At 52.8% G+C, this 23,973-nt stretch overlaps 9 protein-coding genes across 9 annotated transcripts; 4 read left to right on the top strand and 5 right to left on the bottom strand.

Moving 5' to 3' along the window:
• Window positions 1-557: 557 nt before the first annotated feature.
• On the bottom strand, window positions 558-3,275 carry BJX68DRAFT_104291 (anoctamin family protein). The gene is made up of 4 exons (XM_071035792.1): window positions 2,919-3,275; window positions 2,715-2,868; window positions 2,366-2,660; window positions 558-2,320 (listed from the first exon to the last, which is right to left on the bottom strand). Exons 1-4 carry the CDS (start codon window positions 3,010-3,012, stop codon window positions 695-697), a joined length of 2,169 nt encoding a protein of 722 aa, XP_070898217.1. The 5' UTR covers window positions 3,013-3,275; the 3' UTR covers window positions 558-694.
• A 2,033-nt stretch (window positions 3,276-5,308) lies between these two features.
• BJX68DRAFT_267750 (class I SAM-dependent methyltransferase) lies at window positions 5,309-6,124 on the top strand (the record flags this gene model as incomplete). Its single annotated transcript, XM_071045894.1, has 1 exon — window positions 5,309-6,124. One exon carries the CDS (start codon window positions 5,309-5,311, stop codon window positions 6,122-6,124), a length of 816 nt encoding a protein of 271 aa, XP_070898216.1.
• A 440-nt stretch (window positions 6,125-6,564) lies between these two features.
• On the bottom strand, window positions 6,565-7,452 carry BJX68DRAFT_267749 (uncharacterized protein; the record flags this gene model as incomplete). Its single annotated transcript, XM_071045893.1, has 3 exons — window positions 6,565-6,897; window positions 6,975-7,370; window positions 7,432-7,452. 3 exons carry the CDS (start codon window positions 7,450-7,452, stop codon window positions 6,565-6,567), a joined length of 750 nt encoding a protein of 249 aa, XP_070898215.1.
• Window positions 7,453-8,742: 1,290 nt separating this feature from the next.
• On the bottom strand, window positions 8,743-10,571 carry BJX68DRAFT_238848 (UbiD family decarboxylase). Its single transcript, XM_071040426.1, has 4 exons — window positions 10,082-10,571; window positions 9,647-10,034; window positions 9,478-9,592; window positions 8,743-9,420 (listed from the first exon to the last, which is right to left on the bottom strand). Exons 1-4 carry the CDS (start codon window positions 10,542-10,544, stop codon window positions 8,878-8,880), a joined length of 1,509 nt encoding a protein of 502 aa, XP_070898214.1. The 5' UTR covers window positions 10,545-10,571; the 3' UTR covers window positions 8,743-8,877.
• A 431-nt stretch (window positions 10,572-11,002) lies between these two features.
• On the top strand, window positions 11,003-13,087 carry BJX68DRAFT_255885 (Zn(II)2Cys6 transcription factor; the record flags this gene model as incomplete). The annotated part of the gene is made up of 4 exons (XM_071043120.1): window positions 11,003-11,571; window positions 11,630-11,886; window positions 11,931-12,162; window positions 12,208-13,087. The coding sequence occupies 4 exons, from the start codon at window positions 11,003-11,005 to the stop codon at window positions 13,085-13,087; spliced, it is 1,938 nt and encodes a 645-aa protein (XP_070898213.1).
• Window positions 13,088-13,235: 148 nt separating this feature from the next.
• Window positions 13,236-14,344, top strand: BJX68DRAFT_276348 (UbiX family flavin prenyltransferase; the record flags this gene model as incomplete). The annotated part of the gene is made up of 1 exon (XM_071048081.1): window positions 13,236-14,344. Exon 1 carries the CDS (start codon window positions 13,640-13,642, stop codon window positions 14,342-14,344), a length of 705 nt encoding a protein of 234 aa, XP_070898212.1. The 5' UTR covers window positions 13,236-13,639.
• Window positions 14,345-15,613: 1,269 nt separating this feature from the next.
• BJX68DRAFT_267745 (intradiol ring-cleavage dioxygenase) lies at window positions 15,614-16,931 on the bottom strand (the record flags this gene model as incomplete). The annotated part of the gene is made up of 4 exons (XM_071045892.1): window positions 15,614-16,110; window positions 16,162-16,294; window positions 16,356-16,498; window positions 16,553-16,931. The coding sequence occupies 4 exons, from the start codon at window positions 16,929-16,931 to the stop codon at window positions 15,614-15,616; spliced, it is 1,152 nt and encodes a 383-aa protein (XP_070898211.1).
• A 2,487-nt stretch (window positions 16,932-19,418) lies between these two features.
• Window positions 19,419-20,437, bottom strand: BJX68DRAFT_267744 (uncharacterized protein; the record flags this gene model as incomplete). Its single annotated transcript, XM_071045891.1, has 2 exons — window positions 19,419-19,982; window positions 20,030-20,437. The coding sequence occupies 2 exons, from the start codon at window positions 20,435-20,437 to the stop codon at window positions 19,419-19,421; spliced, it is 972 nt and encodes a 323-aa protein (XP_070898210.1).
• A 2,068-nt stretch (window positions 20,438-22,505) lies between these two features.
• Window positions 22,506-23,859, top strand: BJX68DRAFT_267743 (S-adenosyl-L-methionine-dependent methyltransferase; the record flags this gene model as incomplete). The annotated part of the gene is made up of 3 exons (XM_071045890.1): window positions 22,506-22,664; window positions 22,729-22,979; window positions 23,067-23,859. 3 exons carry the CDS (start codon window positions 22,506-22,508, stop codon window positions 23,857-23,859), a joined length of 1,203 nt encoding a protein of 400 aa, XP_070898209.1.
• Window positions 23,860-23,973: the final 114 nt, after the last annotated feature.

Here is a 23,973-nt window from a genome sequence, read left to right as displayed (position 1 = left end):
GGGCTGCGCCACCGGCCGCAGCAACGATGGATGGCGCTGCACTGGACCAAGTCTGGGTACTGGATCCATGTGGAGGCTGGAGAAACGGCGGAACCTGGCGACTGGCCGACGCTCAGAGGAAATTGCTGGAAAATTGCTGAATGTGGGAAATTGCAGCGTCAGCCCAGGCGCGCGGGCTGCCGATCCCCTAATTTTAGCCCCGAATTATTTGTCTGCAATTCCACAATCTGCTTCTCGAATGACGTTGCAACGAGTGATGCCCACAGCCCGTCACAAGCAGTTGGACCACTGCCTTGCTTGCCCATCCTGGAGGATTACGGCCATTGGGTGCTTGGATGCAGCTTTCCAGTTGCCACAGTTGCACGAACCCATGGTTGTGTCATGCACAATTCATTGCTGGGGAACAATGTGGCTGCCTAATGTGCCACGACGCAATTCTTGTGTCTTCTTGTCTGCCATCATCCTTTTCACATTCGCTCTCGAGCAGATCAGGATGCGAGCCTCAATCTGACACACCCTGCGACACCATGACGTGGCTCGGGCTCAGCCTTCCTCTTGGGGGTCGAGCTGAGCTCTTGGACGTTGGAGCTGTTGGGGGCCAAGACACAGCCCTACGCTAGGACATCACCGGTTGTCAGGAGTTGATCACGTTGCTTATTCTCACATCTCTAGACCAGCTACAGTATGCTGCTATTTACAGTTCTTTTTCTGCCTTTTGGCTCGTCTTGCCCAGGGCCCTGATGATGCGGACCCCATCGTCCAACACACTACTGGCCCCCGACCAGAAGCGCCGCTCGGAATCCAGGGTCGCCTCATGGAGCATCTCGTCGGATTGCGGGGAGGGTGGATCGGTCGCACTAGTGTAGACACTGACTCGGTCGCGGAATCTCACTCGTAGCTTTCCTCGTGGCGGACTGCCTTCGCTCGCTGTTGCTTGAAAGTACTTCTTGCGCATTGCATACCGCTTGGCCGCCTCTCGTTGTAGTGTGCCGCTCAGGATCTTGCGTAGACCGGTGCTCACCGCAAATCGCATCGCTAGATATGCCCATTCAGCGAGGAGCAGCGTCAGCAGCAGCGACGAGACGCGAATCTCGACCTTCCCGTCGCGGTAGAGGTACACAATCGCCGCGGTCGACAGCGCGCCTAACCAGCTCAGCACCTCCAAGCCCTGTAGAGACGGCCCAATCGAGTCCGCGCGGATCGGGGGCGGCCGCTGGCACTCGAGGCTGAGTTTGAAAAAGTCCCCACGCAGCTCAAGCCAGTTGTTGATGAGAAACCCAAGCGCGACCAGCGGCCACGATGCGCCAAACAGCGTGAGATAGCCAAACTGCACACACATCTCCAGCGTATCCTCGTGTACGTTGTACTCGTCGGCCTCGGCCTCGTTGCGGACTCGGGCGAGGAAGGCGCTCTCGTCGGGGTCGTCGAGCAGGACTTGATTTGTGGCCTGCGAGACCTGGCGCCGGTGCTGAGCTGTCGCGTGCTGCTTGCGATATTCTCGCCATTTCTGCAGTGCGATCCGCTTGAAATACGGCAGCACAATCTCCTCGCCAAAACTCAGCACCTGGCCTGTCAGCGACAGATAAATGACTTCCTGCTTGAGCCGCCCGGGATCGATGTGGAAGTCGCGTGTGAGATTGGCAGATTCGCCTCGAAGGCTCATATGAGGTATGAGCTTCGCTCCAAAGGGCACATATGCATAGGCCGTGAGCAGCGTTGGCAGGAAGGCAGTGATGAAGTGCATCACAAACTGCTTCGTCGTCTGCGCCAGGTCGTACTGATCTTGAGTCCGGTAGTTTTCGTACTTGGTCAACCTGGTCGCGATGCTCGTCAGGAGACCGCTGATGGATGGCAGACACAGCGAGAAGATGACGGTCGGGAGAAACTCGAGGTAGCCCTTCAACGAGCCCGTGTACACTTCCGAGATGAAGACCTCCAGCGCAAACGTCACCACAATCAGCCCGCCGAGTGCCAGGCTGGCCACCAAGGCAAAGGGGACCAGCAGCAGCTGCCGGATGAATTGTCGGTACGGGGAGAAGTACTGGACCATCTCGCCAGTGTTGGGGTCTCGAATCTCCTTGTCCCAAACGTACTTGGCCCTGGTCACCTTGAGAGCGCCGACTCCCTTGACCTGCCAGCGAAGAGCGAGATCTGTCTCACGGATCTTCCAGTATTCGACAAACACTATCGCCCAAAGACAGTTGCCCAGGGCAAACGGAATAGAGTAGGATCCCCAGCACCACCACGAGACCATGCCCCAGCCCGCTGGGAAGACGAGAAACGACGAGTACGACTGGATAAAGGCGAAATAGAACGCAACCTACACTCGTTAGCTGCTTGCCATCTGCAGCGCCACTCAGCTCACCTTTTCCCCGAACAACGCTCGGATGGAGTCGAGATCTTCTGCTGTCAATAGTATAGTCCTGCTCCATTTCCGCAGCAGCTCTGCATTGGCAGCTTGGTCGTGCAACGGAAAGGCCGAAGCGATATTCTTCCATTTTCCGTGCTTTGGTGTTATATGGGCTCCCCCGAGCGATTTCTTCCAGGTCACTGCATGATAGACCGATCGGAGGGCTTCGGCGGGGGTCTCGGCGTCTGCGATTGTCTGCTCGTCACCGGCGGGAATTTCGTGGATAATGCCGTATAGCCAATCTTTGATCCTGAAAAAGTTCAGCGGGAAGAACGAATGGCCAGATGTACGAGGCATGTCCTACCTAGACTGATGCACGAGATTGCCAAGATGATGACGCGGGACTTTGATGAAGACTAGGAGGGACGCTCCATGGCCGTGGCGCACTTGCGCCTCCAAATTGGCTTCCTGCAGGTCTTGTACGAGGGATTCGAATTCTTCGATGGCTTTCGATGGGTCTGTAGATGTTAGTTGGGCACTTCAACCTAAACAGCGACGACAGTCCTACCGAGATCCCCAAACTCATACAGGACTACCCAGTCGACGCCGAAATTCTCTAATTGTGCCTGCTCCGCAGGCCTGTAGTTTGGAGAGAGATTCATCGGCTGTAGAGGATCTGATTATGGGAGAAACGAGACAGGGCGAAAGAGGGATGGACGCATATTAAGAGGGAGGAAATGCGGAGAGGACAGACGGACAGACAGACAGACGCTGCATCAGTAGGCGCCGGGCGAGCCATTCGGATTCCAGAAGGAGCGACCTGCACGCCTGCCTTTATGAGAGCAGGTGGGGTTCTCCCAATAGTCTGCGATCATTTCAAGGCCATTATTTGCTGATTCAGATTCCCTGATCAAGCGGGCGTGTAACTCCATTCCTCGCTTTGATCGCCCAGTCAATATGACTGGGTAAGCGCCGTCAGCCCTACAGGGCTCAACCAGTAATGTCGTTGGCGTGTCAATTGCGGTGGATTCTCGCTTGTTCCCAGACGGACCAATTTAGGAACTGATTGTTAGATGCGTTGGCTGGTGCCTAGATGTACGGAGTTGTCGGATGTTGATGTTCAAGCAACTGCACTCGCCGTGTAAACCGAACGGATTCTTCTGCGCCCTCAGTCAGAATTTGACTGCTGCTATTCTGGTCGACAACGCCTGCGCCAATCAGACCCGGTCAGCATCAGCATTTCCCACCGCCAGAAGGAATCATCCTCGTCATTGTGCTTTGCTCATCACCCCTGCAAACTGGGAATTCTGCTGCCTACCGTAAGCCTGAGTCTATACAAGCCGCACACAAGTGGAGCACATTGTGGAACTGTGGCGCTGCCAGCCAATCACAGCCTGAGCTGCTCACCAATAATGGCTCATCCTTGCAGGCATCCAGCATTGGTCCATTCAAGCCTTTTGCAGGCGTTATAAGCATCCCTCGAACACACCTTTGGATTCATCTGATTTAGCCAGCCCATCAAGGGATCGGGAGCTGGGAGACCCCTGCCTTGTTGTTACCCTGCTCCCTGCCACTTATACTCAACGAACCCTCTCGTCGTCAACCAGCGAGCCTCACCAAACAAGCTTCCAATCTCCTTCAACCACTCCACTCCTATCGACCTCATGATCTCCGCGACCCTCGAACCCATGGTGCGCCGACTCTTCCCAGGCCAGAACCTCGCGTTCGGCCTCAGTTTGTTTCTCTTCACCTTTATGGTCGTCCCGACGTTTGTTGTCCTCCTCGCTGTCGTCGTTTTCTTTCTGTTCCTATACCCTCGGCTGCGAAAGTCGATATGACTTTGGCTATCGGTATGTTTATGAATGACTCGTTAAGGTAGAAGATGTACTAATTCGCGAGTAGAAACTCCACATACAAAATGATGACGTTCACGAAACACCCAACGTCGGCTTCGAAAGTCGACGTCTGTACCATACTGTACTTTTCCAACTTAATCCCGATGCGCAAGCCTAGCGCAGCCACGAAACCGATGTACTATAGCATTTTCGACCATTGAGTCGGATACAATAACTTCAATCATCCATGTTCATCAGAAATCTCTTTCTACTATGCATGGATCTCTTTTAAATAGAGCGACAGCCCTGCCGAGAAGCTATGCCTACTCAAGTCGCTATACTCCACCAGCCTTGGACGAGCCCGAAGAAACACCCACTGCTGCCCCTCTCTGTTTCCCTTCCCGCGCGATTTAATCGATCTCCTCGAACACTCGCCTCAAGTCGAGATGGCACCTGATGTCGAGGGGGCTCCCGTGGGGACCCAAGCTACCCAACTGGGGACTACACAGGGGCTTAAACCGCAGGACCATCACCTAATGAATTGATCGTTTGCCTGGATGCCGTTGTGAGATCTAGAGGATTTCGGCAAAGAGCAACATATCACCACTGGGAATTTGTTTTTCTATAGTCAACGCCCGTACTGTGTAGACGGGTTATCTAATGGACGAGTACTCTGTCAAATTTAGGCCTGGCGGGAAGGGTCGCTCAAGCATTCTCTATAGTGAGTGATGTTCTGAGACTCTCACGTAGTCCAAGCAGATATTTCCCAGCAGTCGTGCTTCTTATATCAAGGTCAGCCACCCTGCCTGCGCTGCTCTCCGACACTCAAGCCACTGATATAGGATACAATACCCATCGCGAAACGTCGTCTTTTGCGGGTATACTATTGGCTGGTAGAAAAAGAATAAGCAAATAATTCTCAATGCATGACGAATCAGCAGACGCAAAAAGGCTTCTTGATTCCTCGCATGTCATTATGCGGGGTGGTCGGGCCCCTCACGCCGATGGCCCGATATCGGCGATCAAGAGCAGCACATATAAATCCAACTCGCGGAGAGGGTTTCCACCTTACAATCGTACAGAATCCAGAATATCTCCAATAATAAATATCCAAACCACCAAAATGGCCGAAAAAGCCACCTACACCCACGGCCACCACGCCTCGGTCCTCCGCGTCCACAACCAACGGACGGCCCTCAACTCCGCGGGCTTCCTCCTCCCCCATCTCAAACCACACATGAAGATCCTAGACATCGGCTGCGGCCCAGGCACAATCACAGTCGATCTGGCGACCTATGTCCCCGCGGGCCACGTCACGGGTCTCGAGATGGTAGGCGACGTCCTCGTCGGCGCGCGCGCCCTCGCGGAGTCGCGGGGGATCACCAACATCGACTTCGTTACCGGGGACGCGAATTCACTCGCTTATGATGATGAGACCTTTGATGTCGTCTTCTGCCACCAGGTGCTGCAGCACGTTGCCGACCCCGTGGCAATCCTGCGGGAAATGAAGCGGGTCTGCAGAAAGGGCGGAATCGTCGCTGCCCGCGAATCTGATTACTCCGTCTTCATGTGGTACCCCGAGCTCCCTGGGCTGCGCCGGTGGCAGGAACTGTATGACCAGGTTGCGCGGAAGAATGGGGGCGAGCCGAATGCGGGGCGGCACTTGCATGTCTGGGCGCGGAGGGCTGGGTTCGATGTGCAGGATCTCGAGTCGACGGTTTCTTCGTGGTGTTTTGCCAAACCTCAGGAGGTGAAGTGGTGGAGTGGCGCGTGGCAGGAGAGGATTCTGCAGCCTGCGTTTGCGAGGGGGGCACTTGAGGGTGGGTTTGCGACTGAGGATGAGCTTAAGCAGATTTCGGGGGTTTGGAAGGAGTGGGGGGAGCATGAGGACGCCTTTATTTCGATTCCTAGTGCAGAGGTTGTTTGTCGGAAGCATTAATTAGTCTTAATTCAGTACAGTGGTTCTGCGTGTTGTGGCCCATACGGAAGCGTAATGCGTATCCTACCTCAGTCTTAGCATTTCCAACACCCTATTACCGGGAGGACAGGCGAGCGTAGCTACTGGCTTTAGAGCTGGAGGTGAAAAGTGTTTGACGTGTACCTGGTTTCATCGACGTGCCTCGTTCTGCAAGCTTCAGTATTGACGCTTGTCTCGGGGATCCAGGGACACGATAAAGTGCCCCTTTGATTTGTGGCCCGTCTATGTTATCACCACATTGGTGGCTAGCGAAGTCATTTTGGCCAATCTGCCACTTGTATTGCGATTAGCATTTGTCGACAGTACTCCGGAGAGTGATAGTCCGTGGAACGTTATACCCAGATGCAAAGCAAGAAACCAGTACCTCTTCAAAATATACTCATTATCCTCATCTCCACCCCTCAATATCTACTTATTTTCCCCAACAAACCTATCAAGACCTCGGCATAGCACACATCGGGATCGTAGATATCCGCGTCAGGCTGCCACCGAACATGCGGACTGAACATACTGGTCAAGTCAAACGCAGAGCAACTACCCTGTCTCTCGACCAGTCCAGAACCCCCAACATCCTCCAGATCCCGCTTCATCGGCATAACTTGCAACCTCCCACCGACATTAAACGCATCCTCGACCGGGTACACGTCCACCTTGATTCTGTTGTTATGTTCTTCGAAATAGCCCTTGATCACATCGACCACCGTCTGGTAATACTCTTGCGTGTTATCATGGCACTATAGCCAATACGATTCGAGTTAGCATCTCTCCAATTCTCGCATCTTGCAGTAGAAATAGAAGAATCCAAACCCACCTCAAACTGCAACCCCACAATTCCACTCAGCGGATGATCCTTATACAGCGCGAGGAAAGTCTCATCCAAGTTCCAGCCGGTCAAGAGGTCGTCCCACCGGTTGACAAACTGCGTGTAGAAGCTGCGCGCCATGAGGGCGCCGTTGTCGTCCCACAGGGCGCGCAGCGCGGGGACGATGCGCAGGCCACCGAGCAGCCGGAACTGGAAGCGGCCGTTGCGGTTCGAGGTCCAGAGGTGGATGCCGCCCATTTCGACGCCGAGGTATGGTGGTTCGTCGGCGCGTTTGGTTAGAGTGGTAATAGTAGCCTTGGTTGGGCCACGGGTGGTGAGGGCTGTTGTGTGGGGGATTGCGATGGAGTGTGTGAGAGGGATGAGGGTTAGGGCGAGCAGGGGGAGCTGCGGTTGTTGGTTAGTTGATGGATTGGGTTGCAGGGTCGCTGGGTAAGGAGTGAGTTACCAGGCAGGAGAGGAGCTTCATGGTTGTACCGTGGAGGGATTCTATTTGGTGGAGTGTGGTATGTACTTTGATAAACGAATTGAATCTGAAATCATCTGCAATGAAGCGAGGAACAAGGGGAAAGTTGTATCCTAGATTCATGGGGTATCTTCAAGATATATGCAGTTTCCATGACGCTGCGTGTTATGAAGAGCAGAATAGCAGAGCGGAAGGGTCTACACTTTGACCTCGAGGTCGAGTCAGCGCTCTGAGATCTCGGTCTAAGCCCTGCTGCCAAGAGGTATAAAAAGTCGGAAGATATTCGAAAACCAGAGCACGGGGCAGGAGACAACAAACGCCCAGCAGTACGGACACTAGGGTTAACGAGGCCGTCGAGCCATCGGCAATACCTACGGTAATCTTTAGTCCCAGGCAGATCTCTTACAGCCAGCTTTCCAACTAAACTAGTATGCAAAAGGCCTACGAAGGGCGAAATGAAGGGATAGATCTTAGCGAATTTTGGGGGTCTTATATGAGAACACTAGAAGAGACCGTGGCTCGCTTGCGTATCAAGAACTATGACTGGTAGGGGAACAAGGATGCCACATTTCAAAACTCGGCCAAAGACAGCCTTAAACTTCGTTCTTATCTCTAAGAATCTCCAGCAAGGAGGGAATGAGATCCGATATTGCCTCAGCCCCCACTGCCAGAAGCGCAAAGCAACCTTATTGAAGATTAAAGTAAGCTTAACAGTCTCCAGAAGTAGGTACCGTTCAGCACACCAATCAGACATCATTTACCGCACCTTTGTCAATTGTGATTCGCAGTTCCTTCAAATTCACAGTCTCCTTGGCAACAGTGACAGAGCTGGGCACGCCCTCGTGGACGTTATCTTCTAATCTATCTCACTGGACATATGACCGAATGTCTTCTTATGGAATCGCTGGCCTGATGACGAGATCGATCCCCATGGTGCAGGCAGGTGCAACCATAGGAGCCTGCCGCCCCTCAAAGCTCATTGCAGTTTATTGCAGCTCGGTTCTTTACGTGACTCTCTGGTAGGAGTATCTCCTCGGTCTTTCTCGGGCATCTTCTTCTCTGGACATGGTGAAAGGTGGAAAAATGGTGAGAAATAAGGCGATATTGAAGGCTTAGTCGCGCTAAAGTGTGTACTGAACTGCTCAGTATATACAGAGGACAGAGATTTATACTACACATAACATGACTAACATGACTGTGATTTCGATACCCTACTTCTTATACTGTGCGTATGATAGACAGTCTTTGCTGCTGCGCGTCATCCCTCATAAGAGCCACATGCATAGTTCGTTGGACTAATCAACCAAAGTATCTTCTCACAAAAGGCCTCACCTGACTAGTAAAGTACAAAAATGTATACCGTACAACAGAACACCTTTCCACTTAGCCATACTGCCCATAATCGGCATTGTAACTACCTTGGGCTGCCTACTCAAGCTTCGCAAAGCCCATACTCTCCCACCTCCCCAAAACCCTCTCCTTGACCTCCTCGGGATAACTCTCCTTGAAATCCGCCGCCTCCCAATTCCTCCCCCCGTCCGTATATTCCACAGGTAACAACGCATCAGAAACAACCTTACCGCCACGCACCGGCGACGAGTTCCCATGCGCATTATAAGGAATAAGCGGAAACGCGCGAACATCCTCAAAGAACACCTCATCAACACCAGGCTTGCACCGCGTTGAGAACGCCCACATGACCTCCTTGTCGTCATAAACGTTGATATCCTCGCCGACCAGGACAAGGCGGTGGATCGTATACCCGGCCTTGTGGTTGAAGATGAGGTCGCCGATTTGCTTCGCAAAGGTCTTGGGGTCTACGTTCAGGGCGCGTAGGGCCGTCGTGTCAATGCGCAGGGCGACCCAGGTTACCTGTGAGATGAAGGGGGCGAAGGCGTCGAGGACGGGCAGGTGGGCTTTTTGGCACAGTTTGCGGATTTCGGCGGCGGCGAGGGAGCCGATCATTGTATGCTAGACGTATATTAGTAGTTGATGCTTTTGAGGGTGAGGGAGCCCCGGCTGGCTTACGGTTTCGTCTGTGAGCTTTCCGCATGAGCTCATGGGCAGAATTGCGTTGTTCCGGTAGGTGATCTTATTGACCTTGTACTTGGGGCAGATGTGTGTATCGCCGGGGAAGATATAGCTAAGCCATAGTCAGTGTTGAACGGCGTAGGATACAGTAGGGTAGGCAACAGACCCATGCATCTCCCCAAACGGCCCCTCAGGCCCCGTTTCCGTAATCGACAGCGTCCCCTCAAACACAATCTCTGCATTTGCAGGAACATAGAGGTCATTCGTGTCACACTTTGTCAACTCAATTGGCTGACCAACCATGGCACCAACGTATTCAGCCTCCGTGACCCCATCAGGGATGGGCATGGAGGATGCCATTATCGCCGCAGGGGGGACGCCGAATGCTAGTGCCCAGGGGACGTCACGGCCCTCCTTCTTCCACATCTGGTGGATCTGCCAGATGTGCTGGGGCTCGATGACGAGACCTGTAAGGTGGTTTTTGTCGTGGACCATGGCCCGCGCGATCGACCAGTTTGTCCATTTTCCGCCCGGGGATTGGACGATGTGCATGCCTGAGCTTCCTGTTAGCGGCGATTTCTTCCGGTAGAAAGGGATTTACCGAATGTCTGAACATAGGCTCCACCATCTGACGCATGAATCATTGGGACAGGGAGCCTCGTAAGGTCAATCTGATCCCCTTCGATGCTATTCTCCTTGCACGGCCCAGTAGACACAATACTCGGCGGAATAGGCGGCAGCTCATCCGCAGCCAACATCTTATCGAGAATCTCCTTCATACTAGCAGTGGGAGGAAGCGCCAGGTGGCGTGCGAGGCGGCCAAACCTCTCCGTGGGCGACTTCCTCAAAGACGCAGGTGCACCTAGGATCCGCCAAAGGCCATCCTTTGCGCCAACGACATTGTTGAACAGCGGGGCCTTTTCGTCGTTCTCGCAGACAAGACGGGTAATGGCGGCGGCCTCGAGATACGCGCTCACGGGCTCGTTAATCTCCACGAGGTCGTTGTCAGCCTTGAGGGCCTCGATGAAGGAGCGGAAGTTGAGGTGTGGTTCGGTGGCGGACATTTTATTAGAGCAATGCTTTGATGTAGTATGTCTTTGTATGATTGACGGAGGAGAGATGTTCAACGACCTAAATATAATACTCAACTACCCGGCAAGCCGGATCTTGTTGTGGCTTACACTCGGGCCGATTGAGGCAATTCTCATACTCAGACCTTAGTCTCGGGTCTCGGAGGCTCGGCATGATGCCAGACTCGCTCCACTCATCTTGGAAGACCCATTGTTCCGCTTGAGCCATGGATCACCACGTGACCAGTGGTCATCGACCGAGGCTCCAACGTCGCACTGTTCATGAATCGGCCAATAAGCAACACAAACATCAACTGCCAGTGCAGTAAACGTCACTGGCCCACGAGTACCTATAGTGCATGCTTAAGAGTCATCAGCCCAGTTTTGCGAACCGATCGACACCGTGCACACAAACTGTCTCACCGACCCGAGCAGATCCGAAGCCATCCGAGATGGAATCCGGCCCTCGGGGCTCACAGGATCTCGAGCGCCAAGAGATAGATCGCGTGCTACGCCTGAAGCGGAAACAGCGCGAATCCAAGGCGTGTTATCCCTGTCGCCAGCGCAAGGTGAAATGTGATGGCGAGCAGCCCTGCCGAACCTGCACGCGGAGAGAGCATCCACAAATCTGCGCGTATAATGTTGAAACGCCTCAAAGCAGGGCGAAGAGACGCTCGGAGCATAAGTCACCGCGCAGAACCCAGGGTGTTTCGAGTCACTTGGACGTGCAGTCACACTCACCCAGGAATACTGCGGACGCTGGATCGCTTCCCCCCTCTTCTCCCGTCGGTAGCCCTGAAGGCTCCAGGCACCATGACGACAGCTATGTCTTCGCGGGAGATAATTCGCTTGTCTCGATGCTGCACCAGCAGGATCCGCATGGTTCTATGGCTCGAGAAGCGACTTCGGTCCTCGGTCTTCATAATACATATCTCAACTACCCATTCATCGAGTCGAAAACGCCACAGGAACGGTGGACGGCCCTTATTGACATTCTTCCACATAGAGATGAGGTGTTGAAGTATGTCGTCCAACTCATCTATACCAAAGTGCCTCCAATCCACATACTGATTAACTAGATTCTTTCATTTCTATCGTATATGCGCATATCCGTTTAATCCGATCCTTGTCGATGTTGACAAATTCGAGTCTGATATCTGTCTATATCTCAGCGCCTACGCATCCGGTGAGCTCCGCAATCGAGGCAGGATCTCAAGCAATTGGCTGTCTACAAAGTCAATAGGATACTCTAGTCTACTCTTAGCTACTTTGGCTGCCGGCGCACACTTTTCAGACCTAGAGAACCCCCAGCGCTCGGAATTGTGTCAGGACTTTGGTACGTGCCTAGTCTTCGGTCTGATGTTGGTCTAACCTCAACAGTACGGCGCTCATTCCACGCTCTCCGGCTTGCAAACTTTCTCTTCCGCCCATCCCTGGACGCTGTGCAGGCGCTCCTGATTCTGGGCAACACGTTGCAGAACAACGGCCAGTCTGACGCAGCGTGGGCCCTCCTCGGGACCACGGTCAGATTAGCCCAAACACTCGGCCTACACACTGAAAGAGGAATTGCCCACTGGCCCGAACACGCAAAGCTAAAGGCGAGATTACTGTGGTTAGTACATGGTGCATTTCCAACGATTACGACTAACCCTTCTAGGTCAATGACCGTCTGGCAAGACAGCCTGTTAAGCCTCTGCTACGACCGCCCACCAATCGTCTCAACCCGAGGCTGGGCGCCCGACGCCGTATCCAGCCAGTGCGAACTATCGTACACCAACGTGATGCACTACCTGTGCTGGATAGCCCTGCGAATTATATCTCTCAACGAGCTAGGTGACCCCCAACCACAGAGTAACCTCACCCTCCTCGCAGAGCTAGACAGTACGCACGGGCGCGCGCAACGCCACCTCCTCGAGCGAAGTAGCTGCAAGAACCTCCAGCAGCATCTCGAATATCTCGCCCTACGCATGCACACCTGCTTCTGCGTGTCTGTTCTCTGCCGACCAGCGTTGAAGAGCAGGCCTGATTCGATCGACCCTCACACCTTTGAGACGCTGCGCTGCCGCGCAAAGGCAAGTCTCATCGACGCCGCAAAGGCCTTTCTGGACTTCCAGGCGCTAAGTGTCGTCCCGTTGCGCACGTGGTCGATGGTGCACACGGTGCTCAGCTCAACGTTACTCCTCTGTATCTGGCCGGAGACGAGAGAAGACCCCGAATGTAGAGATTTACAGCAGCGTGTTATTGAAGTATTCTCCGTATTCTCTGGTGGGAACTCGCCGGGGAAAGATCCGGTGCCCTCGGATTATACCCAGTGGCTTTCGGCGCGGCATATCCGGGCACTCGTCACGCTGAGGCAGAGCTTAGGGAACACGAGTGCATCTACACCAGGCAGAGCTGCTGCTGTACCGACTGTGCAGAATCTAGAACCTGCAAATGTCGAACGGCAGCCGATTGATACTGGCGCTGCGCCGGAGACAATGCCTATGGGTGATTTGCCGGCGTATAATGACTTCTTCTCCGGGCTGGGATACGGGTAAGTCTGCCCATCGTAAGTACTGTTGACATGAAGACTGATCGACCGAAGCTATTCTAATATGGATTTCTCTCCTTTGACGTATCTTGATTCAATCATGAACGGTGGGTACTGATAACTTTTGTTAGCGAGTGGATGCTAATGAGCTCATAGTCCCGCTTTTTGATCTACCAGAGGAGATCTAACTTGTTATCAACAAATCCCGCAAGTGAGAATTGGGCACTTGAAAAATCTGGGCGGAGGAGGCGGCAGCAGCTACTGTGTGTCTCGGACTCTCGGTATACACTCGGAGACCTTGTACCCATTTTCGGTGGCTCGGAGGCTCGGGGCTTTCCACACCTGCAGTCACAGATCCATTCTCTGCAGAGGTCGAGAACCTCAATCAGCGCCACTCGCCGGGTACGGCATGCCGAGTCCATTGTTTAAAAGGAGCTTGGTGTCGATCCGAATATCAGCATGTCAGAATCCACCACAACAACCGTGATTCAACCAAGAACAAAAATCAAAAACTCTCCTCTGCAACAGTTCCTGGCCAACACCAACACAGATATAAAAAATGCTACAAAATCTCCTACACGGCGCCAGCGGCACAATAACCCCCCAATCCGCCCGCCACTCCCCCGAACCAGACGCCGACACCATGAACATCTCTCACACCTCACCTGCACCCGCCACAAGCCGAACACCTCCCCGCAAACGCATCGTCGTGGCCATAACCGGCGCAACCGGCGCCCTCCTCGGCATAAAAACCCTCCTCGCCCTGCGCGCACTCAACATCGAAACCCACCTCATAATGAGCAAATGGGCCGAAGCAACCATAAAATACGAAACAGACTACCACCCCTCCAACATCAAAGCCCTCGCCGACTACACCCACAGCATATCCGACATGGCGGCGCCCGTCTCTAGTGGATCTTTTAAAACAGACGGGATGATCGTCGTCCCCTGTAGTATGAAGACGCTGGCTGCTATCCACGCAGGGTTCTGCGATGACCTCATCTCCCGCACGGCGGATGTTATGCTCAAGGAACGCAGGCGGCTTGTTCTTGTTGTAAGGGAGACGCCGCTCAGCGATGTGCATTTAAGAAACATGTTAGAGGCTACGAGGGCGGGGGCTATTATTGCACCGCCTGTTCCTGCATTTTATATAAAGCCGGGTAGTGTGGACGAGTTGATTGACCAGAGTGTTGGGAGGGTGTTGGATCTGTTTGGGCTTGACACCGAGGGGTTTGAGAGGTGGGAGGGGTGGAAGAAGGGGTAGTTTTATCTCTGTTTCTTTCCTCATGTATGGTATCATTTTTTTTGTCGGCCGGCGCTCGGAAAGTCTTCTAAGATTGTATCTTCATAGAAAACATCAAATAAATGAAATGTACAGGAGCTTCTCTGATATGGATGCTGGATCCGTCCTACAGTCAGGATTGCAATGTGGAATACCCAAACTCTCCATTTGGTCCACTTTCAAAGGACCAGATATCTCTCGACGACGAGAGCTAAAGCTCGCCATGATAGACCTGACCCTCACTTTCAACCTCATTGACATCCCCACCTTCATCCTCATCCTCATAGTTGTCTTCCATCATACAATAGGAGGTATCCGACCTAAGATTCGAACAATCGCTTTCAACACTCGGTTACTAGGAGAGTCAGTATCCGCATGCTGTGATCTGGAATTCCAAGCACATCAACAGAGTACTCCCGTTCCATCGATAAAACTGCTCGGGAGTGATATAGTTGACTTCACGCATCTCCGAGTATCTGAGTGCCAAAAAGGCGAGTTGATTATTGTAGTAATATGCCTCCGTATTGCAGTAGAGGTTTGAGGATTAATGTAGCTCGGACGCAGCCTATCGCGAGGCTTGCGTATTATGAGTATGCGATTGTCAAGGAGACGTTTGAGATGGTTATCCCAGGGGCAGGGAGTAGGGATGTGCTCCATGGGCTTGAGGGGAGCTCCAAGGCGAATCGGGAGAAATTCGAGATGGGGAAGGAGGAGGGAGCGTATGGGTGAGGGTAACAGTGAGAGTGAGAGTAACTTAAGCGTTAGGATAAGGGCCAGGGCCGGGGTCAGGGGTATAATTGCCAGCATCGGCCACACTCCTGGTGCAAACAACCTCATGTTTGCTAGGGTGCCGTGTTGGGATTCCCTGCCTTTGTCTGCCTGCACAAGGCTCCACCACCATGTACCTGGCGAAATCTAGCAATCTTGCAGATGGTTTCTTCTGTTTAAAGTACAACCCGTTGCGTTATAGCTTAATGAGCCCCTGCTTCAGCACCCTATGAATCCATGGTACTTGAGGGGTTCGAGATTTGCTGTGGTGACTCGATAGGTATCGGATGAGAGACTGATAGCATTTGTCCGTGAAACCACACGTAGCTGCGGAATACTGCTTCACTCAAGAGCCAATGAAGAATGATCTATAAGATAAACACTCTGACATGTTCTAGATCGGTATTGTACACAGCCACGGTTCTACCTATCACTAAGCAACCAACTAATCTACTCCAAGTACTCAACACCCCATAAGGTCACCTAAGATGGGGGAGCACCAGTGGGGAGACCACTAGGCACAACACCACTGGGCATCTCACCACCGAAACCCCCGCTACCACCGCCTGGCCCACCCATACCCGAGTTCTCATTCTCCACACCCCCCTCCTCAGTATAGTACGCTGCGGGCGAAACATCCGTGCTAACAGACGAATCAACGACAACCGTCACCCAAGCAAACACGCCCTCGGTAATATCATCGCCCAGCAGCACGTAGGAAACGAACGGATCAATGTCGCTGTTGAGCTCCTGGAGGAGGATGCTGTCGTCCGCGTTGAGGGTGAGTTCCTGCGTGTTGCTGGCGTAGGGGCTGGAGAGTTCGACCTGCGTGATGAGGTCCTGGTCGAAGAAGATCTGGCCGACGTGGGAGGATTTCGACGAGTAGATGTCTGTGATGGTTTCGTTGTTGCGGTTTACGTTTGTGCTGTTGGCGGGGTGCGAGAGGACGTGGATGTGCGTTGCGCGTCCGGTGTAGTGTCCTTGAAACGGTCAGTCTTCTATACGTCATACACCTATTGCAGCAAGTTTACCTGGGAAAATGGAGTGGAAGGAGGCAACGCCGAGGGTATCGGTGCGCTGAAGGCCGCGGAGGAAAGTCGAGTCTAAGTTTGACTCGTCCTCAGAATTTCCATTGCCGGATGCGACGACACCAGAGTAGACACCCTACCTCGAGTTAGATTTGATTGTGTTGAGTCAAATGCGATGGCAGGGGGGGCGGGCTTACAGTAGCGTTGCAGTGCCAAAAGTCAATGTAGACGTCGGGGACGGGCTCGCAAGAGTTGGAGTCGATGAGCTGAATGTCCAGGTACAGCGGGACACCTTCCTGGTCCTCGACGAGGTTGTTGCGGATGAGCTCTCCGCTCACGTCTATCAATCCTATTAGCAAAGCGCATCACCTTGTCTTCACTCGGTGACACGTACAGTATGGACCCTGGGTGACATCCTCAGCGAGGACGCACGAGCCACCAGAGGAGAAGAGAACCTCAGGATCAACAGCGAGGTCGACAACCAGGTCGGACTCATGTGTTTCATTAAGCGGAGCGAGGTCACGGGCCTTGAGGAGGGGACCGTCGAGACCACGGGCCTTGCGGAGGGTCTTGAGAGTCTGCTCGCGGCGGGCAATGTTGTTGGCCTCGACGCCACGAGCGGCGAGCTGGGTCGAGCACTGCTCGACACCACGGGCGCGGATACCCTTCAAGGCAGCAGCGCGCTCAGCGGCTTCGGCCTTGACGTCGTGGCCAGGGTGGGCAGAGGCGACGGCAGCCAGGCCGAGGCCAACAAGGGCAGAAACGCGGACCATATTGACGAGCGAGGTTTAGGGAGGTTGTGGGATTCGGTGGTGAGTGTTGAGTGAGCTAGACTTGTATCGAGAAGAGATGATCACCTCTTTATATCTCCCCGTGCTGGAACCGATCCAGGACGCATAAAGTAGATGACGAGTCCCAGTTTCAACATTTCCAACCAGATGACGAGAATGGCATATGCTGGCCAATGCTGGAAACAGACGGCGTGTAGGTCGGGCCCACCGGTCCTCAGCCACAGGAGGCCTGCCATCGGACTGGATCAGCCAGCGTCTTGAATTCGTGAATTAGGTGCGGCGCTAATATCAAGCTTGATTTGACACGGGGTAATAGGCTTGTCGATCCCATCAGAGGGCTGACGACGACTTGCAATGTTGTATACTGTAAACATGGTAGAGTACAGGACGTTTCCTCCAGAAGAGCCAGGTATCCTCGGAATATGTACTCGACTTGTGTGTGTATACAGAATGCAAGCAAGCAGTAGAGTCGATCGTACCTGGCTCTCAATCGGATATCCCGGGTCTGGGCAAATCCCCCTCGAGCAAAGAAAACGCAGATCGTCACAAGTTACAACCCCTTCCTGACGAAACACCCCCAGCTCGCAATGCAAATACCCGCCAGCTTATTGGTGTTTTTCTCTCAGCAGCGGAAATTCAAGCACGCTAAGACGCCCGCCAACTCCGCAGGACACGCATCCGGCCTTGGCACGTCGTCACCCTCGTCTCCTCCGCTCACTTTCTGCACAAAACACGTCCACAATCAAGCAATCGGAACCATAAAGAACCTTGAGCCTGAGAGATCGGCGCTTCCATCCTCCTTCTGTATAACCCACCGTCATCAAGGCCACGCACAAGACCTTGGCAGGTGGGTTCATGCTCGTGGCTGGATTGGCGGCTCGGGAGGCGCCTGCAATTCCGAGCCCTACTCTAATCCCGGTGTGGGCCTCCAATTCCGAACGGGGCTGCCATGGGTTGCAGTGGCGATCACCAAGGCCTCGCCAACGAGATTCCATGCATTATTGAGCGTGCTGGAGTCGGTTGTTAGCACTGCCGGCTCTTGTGCTCTACCGAGGTACCTATGGGAGCCAGATACTGTGGTTGTTTCTGACGATCGTGGGACACCGCGCCGAGCTCTTGCTGTAGTCTGTTTAGAATTCCGGGCCCCGAGGTTAATTCCGTCAATCGCCAATTTTTGGATACATGACCTGCCCCAGAAGGTCACGAGAAGCAGCCGAGGCCAAGATTATGAGACAGCTTGGAGATTTTTTGGACCAAGAATTCTCAGACTCTTTGATAAATGGTCGTTGAGCTGCTTCATCAAGTAGGCACGGTCCTTCGTCACCGATCAAAGACACCATGTACGTACGAAAGAAGACGAGTTCCTATATTCTGTCACACTCGTTTAATGATAATGTCTTGATGGTGTGCTTCGTTGGCTTGAATTGGTGGGCAGGCCATTCCGCGGCAGGGATAGTGCTTCTCCCCTCAAGAGAAAGATGTTTCCTGCAACGGCCAACAGTAAAGGCGAGCCTTGTCTACGCACTCTATCTGTCACGTTGACACCAAACAAGGAAAGCCTGGAAGTTTACCTAGTAATTTCCACATCTGCCACCTTCAATTCACGGGGAAACTGAGACTTCAACGCGAGATTAAGATGCATGCCAAAATCGCTTTCGAGAATTCGACTGAGTTCGGTCAAACATACTCGCCACCATTCTATCCCCTACTATTTGTGTGGAAGGATGAGTGGTGATGCTTAGGGAGATGCTATGTAGATGATTTTCGTCGTGGATCAGCGCATGCTGATTAACGTTGATGTATCCGAACAGGGGCATGATGTTCCAAGTTTATGCTAACCTCACTCTACGGTAGGTCGATTGGACTCCAGACCTTCGGTGGGGGATTTTATATTCATTGGGCTCTCTGACGGTTGTGCTCTTGTTCCCTTGATAGGATGCAGACAATCTTCACTGTTCGTATCGGGCGCGATAGCGCTTTCAAGTTGCTAGATACGGGCCTATTTTAAACGTAGCTAAGAATAGGGTCGCAATGCTAAATGAGTTGCAACAATGCATGTGTCAGTCTTGCTTGCCCATAGCCAATAGCCGGTCGATATGAGCTAGAATGCAGCTGCGAAGGGCTGTGAAGCCCGGCTGAACTAAAATGGTACCTCTCAACTATCATATATTTGGGAACCGAAGCAGAATGCCAATCAGCAGAGCGCTGACTTACAAGAGGAGTATTTCGATTAGATACTACATTATGGTTGAGAATCTATCTACTTAACAGGTAAATGCCTTTTCGCTGGCAGGAGCCAAGAGCATTCATGAAACTCTGCGACTTCCTGTTCAATTATAAGGATCGATTTATATTCTGCTTCCGCTGACATACCTTCGAACGACTCGACCATGATTTACGCAGGTGAGCAGCCAAACGCCGATTGCCGCAGTTCCCTTACTTACCGTTCCTCCAGACTCAGTGCGGCCCTCATGTGTCACCCGCTAGAGCCTTGCACGTTCCATACAATGTGCGTATAAGCAGGCACAAGAGCCAGAGCGGAGAGGTCAGAGCCAGAATAGCCAAGACTGCAGTGTCGTCCATAGAGAACGAAACGCGAGTCTCTTGCAGGAGCGCCGAGCGCCGAATCTTCCATATTTTCTCTTCGTGCTCCCAGAGACTACGTAGACGATCAAGTTGGGCCAATCGCAGCTGTCGCATACGCTCATACTCCTGATCTAGTACGCGCAGCTTTTGAGCTTTTATTTCTTCTTCCTTCGCTTTGATCTGCTGTCTCCTGTTCAATTTGCGCTTCTGAGCCTCTATCAAGCTCTCTATTGCCTTCTTCTGTTGGGTTTTGTCCGTGGAGTCTTTGCGTCTATGGGTCTTCCGCGCGCTTTGGGGCGTACTGTCAATGTTCGCCAGCATTCGATGGCGCTGCGAGAGTAGAGGCTCCGTGCCACATGCGAGGAGAATAGTCTCCGTTCTGTAGTTACCACCGCGGGTGTTGGATTCACTTAAGGCGGGCCCAGAAGAATATGGGCACCACGCAATCTGAGTTTTCCATCAGTCTAGATTCCCAAAGCCTCTGATTTTCGTACCTCACGGACTTCTCTGTACCTCGCTACTGTCCTAATCGCCGCCTCCAATAACTTGCACAATTCGTCCCTCACCCCTTGCAATGCGCTTAATTTTCCCTTATCGACCGTTTGGTGGTGGGCCATGTCATTCCGAATCTCCTTTGCTTTCTGAAGCCATTTGCGTAGCTTCTTCGAGGTTTGACGGCCCAATGCCGTTTGTAGAGTTCCGGTCTCAGCAACACACGATACTCGGAGGGTATCTACTAAGGCAGGGAGATCTGCAGCCTGGTGCCATGGGAATCCATTTGCTTCGAGACCCCGAGGGTCAGCGAGTTCTGCAAGGATGAATCCTAGGAACTCCAAATCGTCGTTCCAGGCGGATAGTTGTGCGTGAGACTCAATATATGAGGCTGCCAGCTGCGACGACATCTTGGCTAGCGGGATGGGTTCTTTCCGAGTGGAGATGGTGAGCGTGATAAGTATTCAGGCGACCGGTGTTACACTGGTTAATTATTGTATGGCTTGGATTCGAGGCTAGGGCTGGTGATTCAGGTTCAGTATACCGTCATGCTGAGATCATGACTCGCAAGATAGAATCATAGATCTGACCGACACCAGTATTGTCCGGTAATACTGGTATATGCCGCCATATTTCTTGTCTTAGCCACATTAGAAGTGATGTGCGTAATCTCTACAACCGAGTGATAGGATTGAAGTATATAGAACAACAAGTAATGTAAGTGTAGAAGAAACGGGAGTATATAGGTTGTACAAGATAAATTAGCTTAGTAAGGGGATATATAGGGTTCTAACTATATACTAATCTAGATTAAGTTTCGTAATTAAATTAGTGGGTAACTTATCCATGGTAGACTTGTCACGGGTAGTCCTGACTTTAAATATAATACCGTCAATCGTCGTTGAGTTCATGATGCATGAGTACGGGGTTCGTAGTTGCAGTTTGGGACTGAAAATCTAGTACTTTTTGGCAAGGCCCAAGATATGAGCTGGGAACTTGAATATAAATTTCTCAGCCACCAGCATAGTCATTTGCTCCGATTTCCCACACTCTTAGGTGGTAAGAAGTATATGAGTCCACCCAAACGCCTTCCTTGCGGCCCGCGGATCCGTAGGACAAGATGGCAAGCACGTGGCAAACACGCGGCCTGGGGACAATGATACTTGAGACTTGTTGGCAAGATGAAAATAGAGAGAGAAGCGTCTTGGCAATGACGGTCGGAATTCCGGCGCCGCAAAGTCTCCGAGGATATTGTAACTTGATGGATTATACGAGGCCCGATCCAGGACCTGGTGTTGTTCGTATCTCTGCCCGGGAGGCCTCATCGCTGCGGAGCTTCCGATAGAAAATGGAGACACTCATCTGGCATGCAACGGCCGGGCCGAACGGTCAATTCCTCTATTCTGGTCTTGGCCCCCTGTTTCTGTGCCAATACGGTCGCTGCATGCGTATCCGCTATCCTAAACGGCTAGAGGCCACTCCACACATTTATCGGACTATGTCAATTTGCTCTTTCAAGAGTCCGTACTCTTCCTCCTTGTCAAGTAGGCAAGACCTGCAATGGATGGCTAATACGGACATTATAGCCGTTCTTAGTAGGCGTGATAGCTCTTGGCCATAGTACGTGACCATTCCAAGAGCCGCCATCATTAGGGATACCAGCCGTTACAAAGAGATGACAACTGCTACATGCATGTCTTTCAAATCATTTGCCGTTTTCTTGGGTATTAGACGTATATAATCACTGGTCAGGATGCCCTGAAGGGTCTAGTCCGACAGGAGGGGGGATATTTGCCCAGAGAATGCGGGCAAGGGAGATTTTAATTTGCTATTTCGAGTGAAAGCAGTTTTTCGCGAATCTTACGAGAGAAGATGTTTGGGCCGCACATGAGAAAAAAGATTGCTACAATCGGCGCGGCGTTACAAGTTGTGCCTCTCTGTCTGCTGTCAGTGCGTGGTGGCTGCCGGGAAAACTCAGTTCTGACTCGCAAGCAGTAACATACGAGGTGTCAAGGCCCTAGAGATCGATAAATTAATTTAAGGATGCATGTACGCAGTAAAATGGATCATATCAACTCTGATCTCTCCGCTCCTATTGTGTGAGAATCAATAACGTCCACCGGAACCGAGAAACCCCGAGAACACCGAAGTGGCCTCTGTCTGCGTGCCAACAAGCGCAATGTATTACGTAGCCAGTACCTCGGCAATGCGCATTTCTTCATAGATATCAAGTAAGATAAACGTTCAGTGGCACCCGAATTGCTTTTTTCTCCCCTTGACGTTGGCTGTCGATGGCAAAAGCAATGTGATGTTTGTGTCACCCGATCGGCCCCTGGAGTATAGATACTCCTGCCCTGTGGAGTTGGGTACGGAGTAGATAAGACTTCCCACACCCCAGACCTTTTTGGATTCTCTGATTTCCACCTTGCAAGCACAGTAGATCTCGTCTCTTGCCAGTCTGCCGCATAATCTCAAGCCATGGAGAGCAAAATTGCCCAAGCATCGACTGCGATCGAACAACTAGCGGCCCTCGACATCTCCAACCAGAGCACTCACCCCGAGATCGTCCGAAAATGCCAGGCCGTGATTAGTGCTCTACAAGACCCTGCAGCAGTGGTCGTCGACGCTCTTGCGTCCGTAAGTCCAATACTACCCACCCTGCGAATAAATCGATCGTGCTGAACTGACCTTCCAAAATCAGGTCACCAAGCACCCCTGTCTCGTGGTTCTCAGCAATCTAGGCATATTCGAGAAGCTTGCTGGCACCAGCGAGTCTCTCACGGCCGCACATTTGGCACAGGAGAGCGGCGCCGACCGAGCGCTCGTTGTTCGACTCCTTCGACTCGCAGCGGCGTGGGGGGTCGTCGCCGAGACAGGCCCGGAGACGTACGCGGCCACGGGCGCTTCCAGGATTCTCGCGATCCCATCGGCCGCAGCTGGTCTGCGTGTAAAGTAAGTAAAGAGATAACCCCCTTGAGCATCGATTGTCAAGATGCCCGCACCCCCACTCGCCCACCCTCGCTCACACAAAAAATCCAGCCAGCGAACCGCCGAGCTCGTCAACAGCCTCCCCAAATACCTGCAGGAGACGCAATACCGCAATCCCGCCAGCTACACCAACGGGCTATTCCAATACCACTACGCGACGGACCTCGGCAGTTTCGAGTACCGCGCCGCGGACGAGGAATGGATGCGCGATTTCAATCTCTTCATGCGTGTTCCTAATAATGCAGGGGCTTCCTGGCCTGACACTTTCGATGCTCACAGCCGGATCTTCGATGCTGGCGTTGAGACAAACCCCGCCGCTCCGCTGGTCGTCGATGTCGCCGGAGGCGTGGGCCAGGACCTGCGCTTGCTCAAGAGCCACCTTGTCCCCGCGGGGATCACACTCACAAAGGGCCAGCTCGTCCTCGAGGACCAGCCACACGTCATCGAAAACGTCCCCGCGGACATGCACGACGAAGACTTCACATACGTGAAACACAACTTCTTTACGCCACAGCCGCTCAAGGGCGCGCGGGTGTACACGCTCAAGTCGGTGCTACACGACTGGGCGGACGACAAGGCGCTCGAGATCCTGCGGCATATCGCGGCGAGTCTGACGCCCGGGTACTCGAAACTGTGGGTTCTGGATCGCGTCGTGCCAGAGACGGGGGTCGACAAGAGTCTGGCGTGGCTGGATATCAGCATGATGGCCATCTACGGCGCGCTAGAGCGGACGGAGGGGCAATGGAGGGAGTTGCTGGGGAGGGCGGGGTTGAGGGTTGTTGGTGTCCAGGCGACGAGTGATCATTTTGGGCTGATTGAGGCTGAGCTCGAGGGGACACAGTAGATTGGATTTTGATAATACAGGTAGACCAAGTCACGGTATGGAAGCAACAGACTACCCGACGTGTCAGGCCTCGTGGAATCGATCTCTTTCCCTGTCTCTCGGTCTACCTACTTT

The sequence above is a fragment of the Aspergillus pseudodeflectus genome, assembly GCF_044049435.1.
Source record: "Aspergillus pseudodeflectus strain CBS 756.74 chromosome Unknown BJX68scaffold_26, whole genome shotgun sequence".
Classification (NCBI taxonomy): domain Eukaryota; kingdom Fungi; phylum Ascomycota; class Eurotiomycetes; order Eurotiales; family Aspergillaceae; genus Aspergillus; species Aspergillus pseudodeflectus.
This window is presented reverse-complemented; position numbering and strand designations above follow the sequence as displayed.